At 48.1% G+C, this 15,907-nt stretch overlaps 1 protein-coding gene across 1 annotated transcript in view; it reads right to left on the bottom strand.

The window, feature by feature from the left end:
• The window catches only part of DHRS7 (dehydrogenase/reductase 7), a 38,958-nt gene extending 23,301 nt beyond the window's left edge, over positions 1 to 15,657 (bottom strand). Inside the window, exons 1-2 of the mRNA XM_048485847.1 lie at positions 15,461 to 15,657; positions 5 to 157 (exon numbers count right to left, since the gene is read on the bottom strand). Of these exons, the coding sequence (XP_048341804.1) occupies positions 5 to 157; positions 15,461 to 15,587 (280 nt within the window). The 5' untranslated portion in view covers positions 15,588 to 15,657. The remainder of the gene's footprint in view (positions 1 to 4; positions 158 to 15,460) is intronic.
• Positions 15,658 to 15,907: the final 250 nt, after the last annotated feature.

The raw sequence follows: 15,907 nt of genomic DNA, 5'->3' as shown, positions 1-15,907 counted from the left end.
TTACCTAGACACTGCTTTTTCACCCTCTCCAGTTCGTTCTCCCGTCTTGCCGAGAGCACGAGCAGAGAGCCGATCCTTGCCAGCTGGTAGGCCATTTCTTCACCGATCCCGCTGGAGGCTCCCGTGATCCAGACCACTTTCCCAGAAAGTTGCTTTTCTGTCCAGAGACAGCAAAAAAAAAAAAAGGTAAACAAACAGCTAAAATAACTCTTTACAAAGACAGCTTTGTGCTTTCAGGGGTACTGTAGGCCAACCACATCCAGCTTTTCCATACCCAAGATCTTCCATTCATAAGCATAAGCATTTTTATTGTCATTGTGCACGCACAACGAAATTTACAGCAGCATTCCTCGACGCACACAATTTCAGACTCATCCCCCATCCTCACTTTCCCCTTCCTCCACCCATCCCTACACAGCCCCAAACACGTCAACACGAAGCCGCGGAGTTCAGCATCGCCACAGCTCTAGAGTAGAAGCTGTCTCTGAGCCTCTTTGTCCTAGTTTTGATAGACCTGTATCGTCTGCCGGATGGTAACAATTCAAAAAGAGAGTGTGCTGGAGGAGATGGGTCCCTCGGAATATTTTGGGCTTTCTTTAGGCAACTGTGTGGCCGTGAATCAACCGATTCAACTGAGCAGGGAGCATGCCAAGGAAGTCGGGGGACACCAGAGCCATGTGACAGGAAGGCGGGAATTACGACCTCGCCAGCATCAAGCGCAATCAACGGATCAAAGGAGCCCGGGACGGAACAGTCGATTCCTTAGCAAAAATAAGTCTGGAAGCAGAGCAACAGAGGAATCTTCTCTACCTCTAAGGCTCCTTCTGCACATGCAAAATAATGCACTTTCAGTCAGTGGTGGGATGCAAAAATTTTAGTAACAGGTTCCCATGGTGGTGGGATTCAAACATTGGCGTAGCGCCAATGGGGCTGGGCGGGGCACGACAGGGGCGTGGCCGGGCATTCCGGGGGCGGGGCATTAATAATTTCTCTGTTACTGTAAAAAACTCTTACTGTAAAAAAAAGTTCCTAATTTCCAGCTGGTATCTTTCTGTCCATAATTTAAGCTCATTATAGCAAGTCCTATCGTCTACTGCCAACAGAAACAACTACTTCTCCTCTAACTGACTGCCTGTCAAATACTTAATACTTTCAAATACTTAATTTTGTTTCTAGAAATCAAAAGAAGGATGCTTTCCTTAAACAAGGAACTTTACCATATTTCTAAAACATGTTTTTGAAACAGCCCAACAGGGAGAATGATCCCGTTTTCTACCTTCGCTAACCAGCCACATAGGAAACAACAGGACTTTATGATTTTTGGACCTAATAGAATTTCTAACGGAAAAGCAGACCCAATTAGGAACCCCCTCTCGGCACACGCCAATAATTAGTAACCCACTCTCGGGAACTGGTGAGAACCTGCTGGATCCCACCTCTGCTTTCAGTCCACTTTGCAGCTGGATTTTATTGTGCGGAATAGCAAAATCCACTTTCAAACAATTGTGAAATTGGATTGAAAGTGCCTTATTCTGCACGTGCGGAAGGGGCCTAAGACATGTTTCAGTGACGTCTTCTGCTCTTCTTAGCATGCATGCAAAGAAGGAGCAGGAGACCACATCTGCAGATTAAAAGTAGACCCCAACTGAAAGTAGACCCCCAACCCCAATTAAAAGTAGTCATCCCAACTGAAGAGTTGACAATCAATGCTGCAGACAGGAGGAAACAATTTTGGAAGATCGAATCACAGATGGTTTTCATCAACCTCCCAAAAGACTGCCACCAATTAATTGTAAAAACAAGGGAGGCTCACTGGCCCCTTCAGCACACGCAGAATAATGCACTTTCAATCCACTTTCACAATTGTTTGAAAGTGGATTTTGCTATTCCACACAGTAAAATCCAGCTTCAAAGTGCACTGAAAGTGGATTGAAAGTGGATTGAAAGTGCATTATTCCGCCTGTGCAGAAGGGGACCCTAAGAACATAAGAACAAGCCAGCTGGATCAGACCAGAGTCCATCTAGTCCAGCTCTCTGCTACTTGCAGTGGTCCACCAGGTGCCTTTGGGAGCTCACGTGCAGGATGTGAAAGCAATGGCCTTCTGCTGCTGCTGCTCCTGAGCACCTGGACTGTTAAGGCATTTGCAATCTCAGATCAAAGAGGATCAAGATTGGTATCTATAAATCGACTTCTCCTCCATAAATCTATCAAAGCCCCTTTTAAAGCTATCCAGGTGAGTGGCCATCACCACCTCCTGTGGCAGCATATTCCAAACACCAATCACACGTTGTGTGAAGAAGTGTTTCCTTTTATTAGTCCTAATTCTTCCCCCCAGCATTTTCAGTGTATGCCCCCTGGTTCTAGTATTGTGAGAAAGAGAGAAAAATTTCTCTCTGTCAACATTTTCCACCCCAGGCATAATTTTATAGACTTCAATCATATCCCCCCTCAGACGTCTCCTCTCCAAACTAAAGAGTCCCAAACGCTGCAGCCTCTCCTCATAAGGAAGGTGCTCCAGTCCCTCAATCATCCTCGTTGCCCTTCTCTGCACTTTTTCTATCTCTTCGATATCCTTTTTGAGATATGGCGACCAGAACTGAACACAGGACTCCAAGTGCGGCTTTATATAAGGAAGTGTTTCCCTGTGTCAACCTCGGCTGGGCTCAGTCAGATTTTCAGAATGTACATGCAACAAGAAAGAAGCCAAGAGCCAATATATTGTTGCACACTTTCACAGCCAGAATCAACTGGCAGTTGTGAGTTTTCTGGGCTGTGTGGCCATGATTTGGTCATTTTTGCTCCTCAAGTTTCGCCTGCATCTCTGGCTGGCATCTTCAGAGGCACGTCATGTTAAGATAGGTGTCTTTCCACGGCACAGTGCAGAGTGATCGAGTGGTGGGTTATGTTTTTGTCGATACGTTAGGAGCGAAACGTTAGGAGCAAAAACTACCGGACCACGGCCACGTAGCCTGGAAAACCCACCACTGCAAAGCCAAGATTTATTTGCTGAATTGCTTCATTAATCCTGAGCGCCTTTGTAGCTGTGGCAGGGATACTACAGGGATTATGTAGTATCTAAATAAAAGTCAGTTTGCTCTGTTGTGGTGGAAACAGGGACATACTGTCTGACAAACCTCCAAACAAACAGACCAGAACTAACTATGAGCAGAAACATTTTTAGGAGTGGCGAATACTCCTTCGAATGAAATCAGGGCCCAAAACTGGGCTATGTAAAGCCAGCAAAATCATACAGTAAACTAGACAGGGACAATACCTCTGCCGTAACTGTGGGACAGCAGCAGAGGTGGGATCCAGCAGGTTCTCACAGGTTCCCGAGAGTAGGTTACTCATTATTTGTGCGTGCCGAGAGGGGGTTACTGATTGGTGATTTTGCCATGTGATTTTTGCCTTAGTTACGCCCCTCCTCTCAGCAGTAGCGCGCAGAACTTGAAGCAGTCTAGCAGGAGGTGCACCGGCGTGCGTGGCAGCCTGCGCCTGCGTGCATTCGTTTCCCGCCCAAGGACCGGCGCAGTGGCTGCGTCCTTGCCACAGCTCCGCCCAGGAATGCCCGGCCACGCCCTTGTCGTGCCCCGCCCAGCCCCATTGGAGCTATGCCACAGTTTGAATCCCACCACCATGGGAACCTGTTACTAAAATTTTTGGATCCCACCACTGGACAGCAGTCCTGAGTAAAGACATGGAGAACGGAGAGAAAGGCCCTTTCCGCACAACCACAGCGAAACGTTTTGGAGCAGGAAAGAAAACGTGTCCTCTGAAGGAGCAAATGGGAGCATCAGCTAAACCCCTTTTCCTTCCTCTGTAAATATCACTCTGCTGGAGAAACTGCGTTTACACCGACTATATGACCAGTCTTGGGATCCGTCCGACAGGTAACTTACAGGGCAGTCTTCTCCAGCTAAGAATGGGGTAACTTCACACAGTTAATTTTCTAGGCAAAGAGGTCTCCATTCTAATAATAACAACCAAGAGGGGAACTGTTTTTGCTGCTATGTGGGGATGCACAGCAGAGTCCAGAACAGGCTGTTCTCTCCCTCCAAAAGCTTTCAAAACAGAGGGAGCAAATCCAACTTTGCAAAAGAACAGGACAAGTAGCTACCCCATAGGTACCTGCAGTAATAACTGTTTACAGAAAGCACACAAAGCTATTTACTTAGCAACGGCTAAAACCCTCACCGAGAGGAGGAGGGAAAGGAAACTGATGCTTCCCACTATCGCGATGTCGAAAGTTTATCTGACTTAAACGAGAGTCCGGTCCATTTTGGCCAGTGGTCAAGAGGTAAGCTTAGGTACTTCATCACACACAAAGGTAATCTTTAACTGTTTAGTTGCATACCCTGGTTTTGCAACGGGTACAAAGCTAGGGTAGGGGGAGACCGGGGGTGCACAAAGAAGGAGTTTGGATTTATACCCCACCTTTCTCTCCTGCAAGGATACTCAAGATGGCTTACAACAGGGGTAGGGAACCTGCGGCTCTCCAGATGTTCAGGAACTACAATTCCCATCAGCCCCTACCAGCATGGCCAATTGGCCATGCTGACAGAGGCTGATGGGAAATGTAGTTCCTGAACATCTGGAGAGCCGCAGGTTCCCTACCCCTGGCTTACAAGCTCCTTGCCTTTCCTCTCCCCACAACAGACACCTTGTGAGGTAGGTGTGGCCGAGATAGTTTAGAGAGAACTATGACTTGCCCAAGATCACCCAGCAGGAATGTAGGGCTCATTCCGCATATGCAGAATAATGCACTTTGAAACTGCTTTCAGTGCTCTTTGAAGCTGTGCAGAATGGCAAAATCCACTTGCAAACAGTTGTGAAAGTGGTTTGAAAATACATTATTTTGTGTGTGCGGAAGGGGCCTAGGAGTGAAGAAGCACATCTGGTTCACCAGATAAGCCTCTGCCACTCAGGTGGAGGAGTGGGGAATCACAGGTTCTCCAGATTAGAATCCACCTGCTCTTATCCACTACACTACACCAAAGGCCGTGCACAGAGCTATCAGCGTAGATCAGATCACGGCTGCATTTAACTTCTCTCTCCTCTGTCCTGCCCTTTTGCAGTGATGAAAACGAACGGCGCTGTTTTGCTCAGCAGACACAAAACCACCCTTCGTGAGTCACCACAAGTGACCTGTGGCCTACATAACTGGGAAAGCATGCCGTCACTGTGCAGCGGGAAGCTTTTAAAAACAAAGTTTATTGGCTGTATTGCTAGTTTGCGGGCACTTCTTTGGACTGAAGTTGGTTGGGGGAAAGACTTGAGAATTTTGGATCAGATGCCTATACGGCGCATGGGGTGAAGCGATTTTGGCTGCCCCCCCCCCCCTAACATTTTTGCATTTTCAATCTGCCCCACGGTGCTAGGAGCAGCAGTGGCGTTGGAGGTTAAGAGCTCTAGTATCTAATCTGGAGGAAAGGGGTTTGATTCCCAGCTCTGCCGCCTGAGCTGTGGAGGCTTATCTGGGGAATTCAGATTAGCCTGTGTGTGCACTCCCACACACGCCAGCTGGGTGACCTTGGGCTAGTCACAGCTTCTCGAAGCTCTCTCAGCCCCACCCACCTCACAGGGTGTTTGTGGTGAGGTGGGAAGGGCAAGGAGATTGTCAGCCCCTTTGAGTCTCCTGCAGGAGAGAAAGGGGGGATATAAATCCAAAAAAACTCACTCTTCCCTAGTGCAAAAATTACACGTATTTATTTATTTTATTTATTTATTCAACTTATAGGCCGCCTCATCCCCGAAGGGCTCGAGGCGGCTCACACCACGGCTGTTCTTCAAGACAGCAAACCAACAACATAAAAAGTTACGTAGCCACGTAACTTTATTTTCTCAACGTGGTTTGTTTCACAACATAGTTTGAAGACACGAAAATGGTACGGGAAGGAGGATTCTCTTCTCTTTGGCCTCTTCCGCACGTGCAAATTAATGCACTTTCAAACCACTTTCAATGCACTTTGCAGCTGGATTTTACTGTGTGGAATAACAAAACCCAGTTGTGAAAGTGGACTGAACGTGCATTATTCTGCCTGTGCGGAAGGCCTTTGTGTGCCTTAGCTGCAAACAGAAAACGGCCAGGAGGATGCGGGAGGCACAAAATTCCTGTCACACGTCTGATATAAAGTCACCGATTCGTCCCCCAATGAACACAGCTATTTACTTAGCAACGGCTAAAACCCTCACCGAGAGGAGGAGGGAAAGGAAACCGATGCTTCCCACTATCGCGATGTCGAAAGTTTATCTGACTTAAACGAGAGTCTGGTCCATTTTGGCCAGTGGTCAAGAGGTAAGTCTAGGTACTTCATCACACACAAAGTGAGATGTCAGTGTAGTGTGGAGAATGTGCAAATTTCCCACAGGAAACCACAAATTAGACCTTAAATTCCCTTCTCCCTGCTTTTTTTTTTCTGGGGAGTTCAGGTCACCCCTCATTTTTAACCTAACGACACTCCTGCGAGGTATGCCATGACAAGAGAGAGTGCCAGGTTCGAGGTCGTTCAGCGAGCTTCATGGCAGAGTGAATCTAGACTGAGATCTTCATCCCTCGTTCTAAATATTACAGGCCACTGCCTCTGAAAAGGCAAGCCAGACATTGTGACACTGTATGGAAAATGTTCAGAAGGACCTACATTTCCAGTCCTCAGTGCCAAAAGGCTACTGGGGAAAGCCATTGCATGAGCCAATGGGCTCGGTATGCGTGATTGCCAAAAGCACAAATCCTGCCTCTGAAGTAAACAGTCACAGGCGGCAAAGATGTACACACGCCCTTGCGGCCAAACGTAATGAGAAAGTTGCACCAGAAGTGTTGGTGGCGCACAGCAGATAAGGGAACAAAACAAACGCCCGCAGCTAATAGATCTGCATACAGGGACCGGAGCTGCCTTAGAACGTGGGGGGGGGGGGGGGGAGTAATTTGCTCCTGTTGTGCAGAAGGGGCCATGTATTCTGAGCCAAGTTTCTTTGGAAAGGGGTGAGGGAGATCCACAGGTCAGACTTTAATTCTGGCCGGAGGTTCACCAAGGTAACCTCGTGTTTGTTGAGGGTCGCTCTGTTAGGCCTACCTGACAGAGCTGTCACAAAAACCATAACAAGATACTATTTTGTGAAGGACTATGAAAACATTAAATATTATTCCCACCGCTTTTCCTAAACAAAGGCCCCTTCCGCACACGCAAAATAATGTGTTTTCAAACCACTTTCACAACTGTTTGCAAGTGGATTTTGCCATTCCGCACAGCTTCAAAGAGCACTGAAAGCGGTTTGAAAGTGCATTATTCTGCATGTGCGGAATGAGCCAAAGTTTCGGGGCAGGGGATGGAAGGATTTGCAGGAATGAGTGGATCTAAGCACAGTGCCCCAATTCTGAAGCAACTACACAGGCGACCAATTTGTGTCTGGGCTCAGTTCCAGGTGCTGGCTACTACATGTAAAGCCCTGCCCGATTTGAGCCTCAAAACTCAAATCCTCTCAGTTTCCTCTCTCCTGATATTGCACTTCGACGAGCCGGGTTTGCTGCAAAGGCCTCCATTTCTGGAAGAAATTTGACAACTCCCAAACACACACACACACACCCCCTCCCCCCCGTAGGGCTTTCGGAAGGACCTGCAAGACACGGCTTTTGTTTTTGAGACACGGCCTTTGGGCGCTCTTCCTCTGGATGTCGCAATTCACCCCAGCGAGACAACATTTGTGCAAGAAGTGGAAATGAGGTTCGAGTGCAATTTGTTTAATCGAGGCGGGCTGACATAACGATCTTATCTGCGGAGTGTTTTCGACGGGTGGCCGTGGGCCGCTTCTGATAAGAGGAGGTCACTAATGTTTTACATGGCAGATCCCAAAAAACAGATGAGCAATAATAGGGCCTTTGAGCGGGCTGGAGCATTCTGAAAAACCACAGGCCACACTGTCAACAGCACAAAAGACAGGGTAGCAACATGTTGTTGGCTGGGAATGAGCCGAACCTTTCAGAAATAACAGGGGCTAGAGTTGCCGCTAACCTGAACTCCTGGCCACCCAGTGGTGGGATGCAAAAATTTTAGTAACAGGTTCCCATGGTGGTAGGATTCAAACAGTGGCGTAGCGCCAATGGGGCTGGGCGGGGCATTCCGGGGGCGTGGCCAGGCATTCTGGGGGCGGGGCATTAATAATTTCTCTGTTACTGTAAAAAACTCTTATTGTTAAAAAAAGTTCCTCATTTCCAGCTGGTATCTTTCTGTCCATCATTTAAACTCATTATAGCAAGTCCTATCGTCTACTGCCAACAGAAACAACTACTTCTCCTCTCATTGACTGCCTGTCAAATACTTAATACTTTCAAATACTTAATTTTGTTTCTAGAAATCAAAAGAAGGCGACTTTCCTTCAACAAGGAACTTTACCGTATTTCTAAAACGTGTTTTTAAAACAGCCCAACAGGGAGAATGATCCCGTTTTCTACCTTCGCTAACCAGCCACATAGGAAACAGCAGGACTTTATGATTTTTGGACCTAATGGAATTTCTAACGGAAAAGCGGACCCTCTCGGCACACACAAATAATTAGTAACCCACTCTCGGGAACTGGTGAGAACCTGCTGGATCCCACCTCTGTGGCCACCCATGATCTGACAAGCAGGAAGTGGGACGCAGGTGTCAGAAGGATGTGGCATTTCTAGCCACGCACCCAAAATTGATATTGTCATGTCACAGGATGCTCTAGAGTCGTGGTACCTATATTTTTTACCACAGAGTTTGTCATGGGTCAACTTGCTGAGACATCCTCTTTGCCCATGGTGAGGTAGGCCGGCTGAAATATCCCCAGAAGAATTCACTGCCAGAATCAACTGGCTGTTGTGAGTTTTCAGGCTGTGTGGCCGTGGTCTGGTAATTTCAGCTCCTGATGTTCCTCCTGCACCTGGCCTCTTCAGAGGCGTATCACCAAGGAGGTGTACTTCCGTGGCACTGTGGAGAAACACATCTTACCACGACACACCGCTGAAGATGCTAGCCACAGAGGCAGGAGAAAGTTTAGGAACAAAAACTACTACCGGTGTATTCTAAAAGCATAAATCGAACTTGCTTTTGACTAAATACGATTGTGAGCTGGAGGAGGAGGAGGAGGAGGAGGAGGAGGAGGAGGAGGAGGAGGAGGAGGAGGAAGAAGAAGAAGAAGAAGAAGAAGAAGAAGAAGAAGAAGAAGAAGAAGAAGAAGAAGAAGAAGAAGAAGAAGAAGAAGAAGAAGAGGAGGAGGAGGAGGAGGAGGAGGAGTAGTTTGGATTTATATCCCCCCTTTCTCTCCTGCAGGAGACTCAAAGGGGCTTGCAATCTCCTTGCCCTTCCCCCCTCACAACAAACACCCTGGGAGGTGGGTGGGGCTGAGAGAGCTCCGAGAAGCTGTGACTAGCCCAAGGTCACCCAGCTGGCGTGTGTGGGAGTGTACAGGCTAATCTGAATTCCCCAGATAAGCCTCCACAGCTCAGGCGGCAGAGCTGGGAATCAAACCCGGTTCCTCCAGATTAGATACATGAGCTCTTAACCTCCTACGCCACTGCTGCTCTTTGGTGAAAATACTTAATGCATCTAACTGGAACTTTTGCTAACTTTTCCCGGTTTTAATGTATCTTTAATAATAATAACAACACTGCATCAAACTTGGTTCACTTTTCAAAAATCATTTACGTTCCGATCAAAATCCGGTATCTTGCTGTAAGCAGATGTGAACATCTCTCACCACTCACTGTCATTGTTACATGTTAAGAATCTCTGAGCTCCCAATAGAAGCACTCATTTAAGGGGCGTAACCAGTGGTGGGATTCAGCCGGTTCGCACCACTTCGGCAGAACCGGCTGTTAAAATGGTGCTCGTAAACAACCAGTTGTTAAATTATTTGAATCCCACCACCGGAACTGGTTGTTAAATTATTTGAATCCCACTCTGGGTGTAACATCTCTTAGTTGCAACAAACACAGCAAGCCTCAGACATGCTCACAGGACAGCAGTAGAGTTTAATAAAGAGAGAAGCCAGGAGACACGAAGTCTGTGAACATATACAGAGAACAAGAACGACAAGAGAGCAACAACCGCCTCATGATAAAACATGAGGCTTAATAAACATCAGGTGTAAAAAGGGGGACAATCCGACTTAAAGGAACACACATCAAAAGGGGTAGGCCAGGAAAAGAAACATTTCCCCCTTTTTTCCTTTTGCACAAATACACCAAATGCCTATAAAACGAAGACAAGATACTGCCAGAAGCATTTTTTAAAAACCTAGCTCAATATGCATACTTATTTTGAGCCCATGCAAGAAAATATATTTTAAACAACATGTTAATTTCAAGAGACATCCTATTAAACAGAGCTCGTGCCTGAAACGTTAAAGGCCTGCTATCAGAGCAATGCGTAACATCGCTCCCCGATATTTCGTGGCAGCCCCCGCCTCCTACGGCTATCCTTTTTGTGGCGGTGTCCCTCATCCTATCAAGATTCTGAAGGTGCCCACAGACTGAAAAATGTTGGAAAGCTACTATAGTTTAAAGAGCCAGGCAGAACTGGGGCCCTTCTGCACATGCAGAATAATGTACTTTCAATCCACTTTCAATGCACTTTGCAGCTGGATTTAACTGTGCGGAATAGCAAAATCCACTTGTGAACAATTGTGAAAGTGGATTGAAAGTGCATTATTCTGCATGTGCGGAAGGAGCCTAAGTATTGAGTTGCTGCTTCCTCGGTATTTGACTAATAGATCAAAAGTTACTGGGGCAACATTCCTTTCTGTCAAAGACGCACACATGCAAACATTTTGCCTTGTATAAAAATGTTCGGAAAAATCTGGCCTCACACGCATTTCCCCCAACAATAACTTCTTTGTTTCCCTTAAGTCAGTGATTTTTTAAAAAGGCAGCACATCACAGTTATTTATTCTCTAGAAAGGGATCGGCGTAGTTCCCCCTTGTTCGTTTCTTCTGTTTAACTGCTCTGGACCGTACACGGATCGTTTTAAAAACTGCAAAATGATTTGCTTCGGCCGCGTTTTGCAACTGCATGTTCCGTCTGTTAGGGCCTTCGACTAAAACAGGAACTGAGATTCCAGAAAGAAAGAAAGAAAGAAAGAAAGAAAGAAAGAAAGAAAGAAAGAAAGAAAGAAAGAAAGAAAGAAAGAAAGAAAGAAAGAAAGAAAGAAAGAAAGAAAGAAAGAAAGAAAGAAAGAAAGAAAGAAAGAAAGAAAGAAAGAAAGAAAGAAAGAAAGAAAGAAAAGGCAGAATCGTTCCGGGTATCACATTTCTGGAATGCTCCGGCGAACAAAACAACACTGTAATAGCAATGCCACTGCATGGGCGTTCAAAAAAGCTGGAATTCTATGCTTGCTTACGCCAAAGTGGACCTTACAAAGGGACAGAAGGAGTTAGTGCTAAGTAAACAAGCACGCTGGGTTTCCTAATAGTGTGATTTCATGTATACACCACCAGACCTTCAACTGATGATGGGCTGAAACCAAACAGGGCTTGCTTCTACAAGGCAAAGATCCTTTATCTTTTGCAAATGCAGAGGCATTCATACTGACAATGCAGCTAGGGTTACTGACACCCGCGCTTTCCTCAGGCTCTACACCCAAAATCTCCAGGTATTTCTCAATTCAGGCCCCTTCCACACATGCAGAATAATGCACTTTCAATGCTTTGCAGCTGTGCGGAACAGCAAAATCCACTTGCAAACAATTGTGACATTTTCCTCCATCGGCCGTCATTTCTGTCGCCTCTTTGCCACACCGTGGTATGGTGTCTTAACAATGCTCAGTATTTTTAATAGGCCCTTTAAGAGCTTTCTGACAGATAATAGATAGATAGATAAACTTTAATGTCATTGTGCACACACAACGAAAATGCAAACATCCCCGATGCACATTTCTGCAGTCCTCACACCCCATCTTCCACAATCCCCCTTCCAACCATCCCCACACAGCCACAGCAACACGTCAACGCGACACCACGGAGTTCAGCATAGCCACAGCTCTAGAATAGAAGCTGTCTGAACCTAGTTGTCCTTGTATTGTCGAAGGCTTTCACGGCCGGAATCACTGGGGCGCTGTGTGGTTTCCAGGCTGTCTGGCCGTGTTCTAGCAGCATTCTCTCCTGATGTTTCACCTGCATCTGTGGCTGGCATCTTCAGAGGATCCTCTGAAGAGGATGCCAGCCACAGATGATCCTCTGAAGATGCCAGCCACAGATGCAGGCGAAACGTCAGGAGAGAATGCTGCTAGAACACGGCCAGACAGCCCGGAAACCACACAGCACCCTAGTTGTCTTTGTTCTGGTGGCTCGACTGGGAAATTGGCATCTGCTGGGGGGGGGGAGGGGGGACTGATGGTAGAAAAAATGGTGCCAGTGTGGGTAGAATCTTTGCAGGGCAAGAGCAAGCACATTTCTCCATCTAGGTAGCATGGCAATGGGCCTGTGCTAAGCTCAGAAGAAAGCAATTGCATGATACAAGCTGGAACGGGTCCAGAGGAGGGCAACCAAAATGGTCAAAGATAGGGAATCCATGCCCTTCAAGGAGAGACTTAGGGATCCTGGGATGTTTAGTTTGGTGAAGAGAAGGTTAAGAGGTGACATGAAAGCCATGCTTAGATATCTGAAGGGATGTCATGTTGGTGAGAGAGCAAGCTTGTCTTCTGCTGCTCCAGAGACTGGGACCAGGAGTCATGGGTTCAAGGTGCAGGACAAGAGATTCCACCTAAACATCAGGAAGAACTTCCTGAAAGTCAGGGCTGTTCAACAGTGGAATGCACTACCTCGGAGCATGGTGGAGTCTCCTCCTTTGGAGGTTTTTAAAGAGAGGCTGGATTACCATCTGACAGGAGTGCTTTGACTGTGTGTTCCTGCATCACAGGGGGTTGGACTTGATGGCCCTTGGGGTCTCTTCCAACTCTATGATTCTACGATCCCATGATACTGTGTCCAGAAATTAATAAGTAAATATACAAAAGCAATGCATTTTGGAAGCCATGGAGAAAAAACTTCTGTGTAGAAGATAAGAAGAAGAGTTTGGATTTATATCCCCCCTTTCTCTCCTGCAGGAGACTCAAAGGGGCTGACAATCTCCTTGCCCTCCCCCCCTCACAACAAACACCCTGTGAGGTAGGTGGGGCTGAGAGAGCTCCGAGAAGCTGTGACTAGCCCAAGGTCACCCAGCTGGCGTGTGTGGGAGTGCACAGGCTGATCTGAATTCCCCAGATAAGCCTCCGCAGCTCAGGCGGCAGAGCCGGGAATCCAACCCGGTTCCTCCAGATTAGATACACGAGCTCTTAACCTCCTACGCCACTGCTGCTCCAGAAACTAGGACCAGGAATAAGTGGGTGAGATGAAGGGGTTGTTGGTGCCGCCCCCGATGTTGCGGAAGCCCCTCTCCACGGAGATTCGCCCGGCAGCATGAGAGTTTTCTGTTAGGCACAAGGTGGAAAACATTTTCATCACCTCTACCCTTTCGGATGGACGGCAATCGCTTTCCCTACCTCGTTCTGTTTTTGTTTTCAGGTTGTGGTTTCGGAGGCTCATTTGCGAAATCTAAGATCTCAACGCGTTGTAATTGGGAGCGCATTTAATCGTCCCGGCTTATCTTTGATGTTTTATTGACGGTACTATCTTGTCATCGTTCCTCAGAGCGAGCTGCCAGCTGGAATGGGAGGGCGTATCTACAGGAAAGGCCTAAAGGGTTCTCCTTTCCCTGCTTGATCCTCCTCACGACCCTGCGAGGTAGGTCAGGCCGTGAGAAAACGACTGGCCCGAGATCAGTCAGTGGGTTTTGTGGCAGAGTGGGGATTTGAACGCAAGTCTCCCAGATCCTAGGTCAGCGATGGCGAACCTTTTCGAGACCGAGTGCCCAAATTGCAACCCAAAACCCACTTATTTATCGCAAAGTGCCAACACGGCAATTTGACCTGAATACTGAGGTTTTAGTATAGAAAAAATGGTTGGCTTCGAGGTGTGCGTTACTCGGGAGTACGCTTGGTGGTAGTCGGTGGCTTTGCTTTGAAGCAACCGTGCAACTCTTCCAACGGGGGAATCACGACCCTAGAAGGGTTTACTCAGAAGCAAGGCCCAATGCCAGCAACTGAGCTTACTCCCAGGTAAAGGATTGCGCTTTAGTTCTTCGCATGAAAATCAGTGGGGTTTAACAGCACTTACCTATACTGCTTCCCCAAAACTAGGTCTTAGGTTTAATGCTAATAAAATCCATTAAATATCAGTTAATACAGGCTCTAATAAATATAAACCCTACCCCATTAAAATGAGGCATTCTTCAGATCACATAACAGATGGCGCCTACTATCAATTCCCTTAAAAACCCAAAGGGAAGGGCGGTAGGATCCACTTGATGTTATAAGGAGGGGATCATGGGATCATGTTATGCAAGCCTACACAGGAGTAAATCCTACCCATTTCAGTGCCATTCACTCCCGAGTAAACGCACCCAGGATGGTCCCACGAAAGACCCACCAGCAGAATATCATCAGTTTCAGACTCATCTAAGTACAGTGGTTAGAGGGTCGGGCCCAAGTTCGAAACCAGCTCTCTGCCATGGAAGTTCGCTGGGTGACCTCGGCCCAGGCACGAACTTTCACCTAGCCTACCTCACAAGGTTGAGGGTAGCTGTGTTAGTCAGCAGTAGAACAACTAGATTCAAATCCAGGGTCTGACCCAAGGGAGTTGCTCTGACTCTCCAAAGGTTTTGCTCCCAAAATCTTTTTGGTCTCTAAGATGCTACTGGACACGAGCTGTTCTACCTTGCTGAGTTGTTGTGAGGATAAACTGGAGGAGGGAAAAATGATGTAAGCGGACGTGGGTTCCAGTTTAGGGTGAAAACCGGGGTGGAGGGAAGATATAAAAAACTACAACAGTGCTAACTAGCTTTGCCAACCTCCAGGCTGGAGAGTTTCTGGAATCACAGCTTATTTCCAAACAACAGGGATCAGCTTCCTCTTGAGTAAAGGGCTGTCTTGAAGGTGGAGTCTATGCCATCATCCCCTTATAAGGTCTCCCCCCTCACCAAACCGCCAGCCTGTTCCCCCTCTTCCCCCAAATCTCCAGGAATCTCCCGACCCAAAGCTGGCAACCCAAACAGTAACAGTGCAATCCACAGGAGAGCTAGCCCGGCCTAAGCCTGTTCGTTTTAATGAGTTCAGCCTGGCTTAACCCCAAGTAGGACAAGGTTGTTAAGAGACCCCACCCCCACCCCGAAGTCATGCCCCTTCCAACCCGACTGCATGGTCCCCAGTTGGGGGAGGGGGGAATGCCCAACCCCAGCCCCTATGCAAGACCCCCCCCCCAAAGCAGATGAGCTTGGCCCCCCCACCACCACCGCGGATCTGCAAGTTTGCCCAAGGGAATAACAGCGGGGCGCCTCCTCCATTCCGGTGCGCTTGACTACCCCCCGGGGGTCTGCCCGGGGGCCGCCCTTGGCCGCAGGCACTCACCGGGCCTCTTGCCGCGCCATTCGCTCCACAGGAGGGTCAGGTCGCCGTCGGCGCGCAGCGCAAATCGCAGCAGCAGGATCAGGCCCAAGACCCCCAAGGCCAAGAGGGCCAGCAGCCCCAACGCCATGGTCGCCGGGCTAGGTCGCCAGCAAGGCGCAAGGGACGCCTTATGAGCGCTCGGCCAGCCCTGCCCTGCCCTGCCCTGCCCTGCCCTGCCCAGCCCTCCTCTCCTCTCCGGACCGCCCCCTGCCTGGCTGGCTGCGGGGTGGGACGAGGGACCGACCGACCGCCCTGGGCAGGGAGGAGTTTTGGCTGCATCGGGCTGTTTTTCCCCTCCCGGACGCGCGTCTGGCACCCTTCCTTTGGGTTTGCGCCATGCTGGCATCTGCCCAGGATCCAGACAGAGCCTTCCTGCCACCGCGCCGGCATAGTTTGGAAGTCAGCTCC

Source organism: Sphaerodactylus townsendi, linkage group LG02, assembly GCF_021028975.2.
Source record: "Sphaerodactylus townsendi isolate TG3544 linkage group LG02, MPM_Stown_v2.3, whole genome shotgun sequence".
NCBI classification, from domain to species: Eukaryota; Metazoa; Chordata; class Lepidosauria; order Squamata; family Sphaerodactylidae; genus Sphaerodactylus; species Sphaerodactylus townsendi.
The sequence above is the reverse complement of the archived record's forward strand: the minus strand, read 5'-3'. Positions and strand labels throughout refer to the sequence as shown.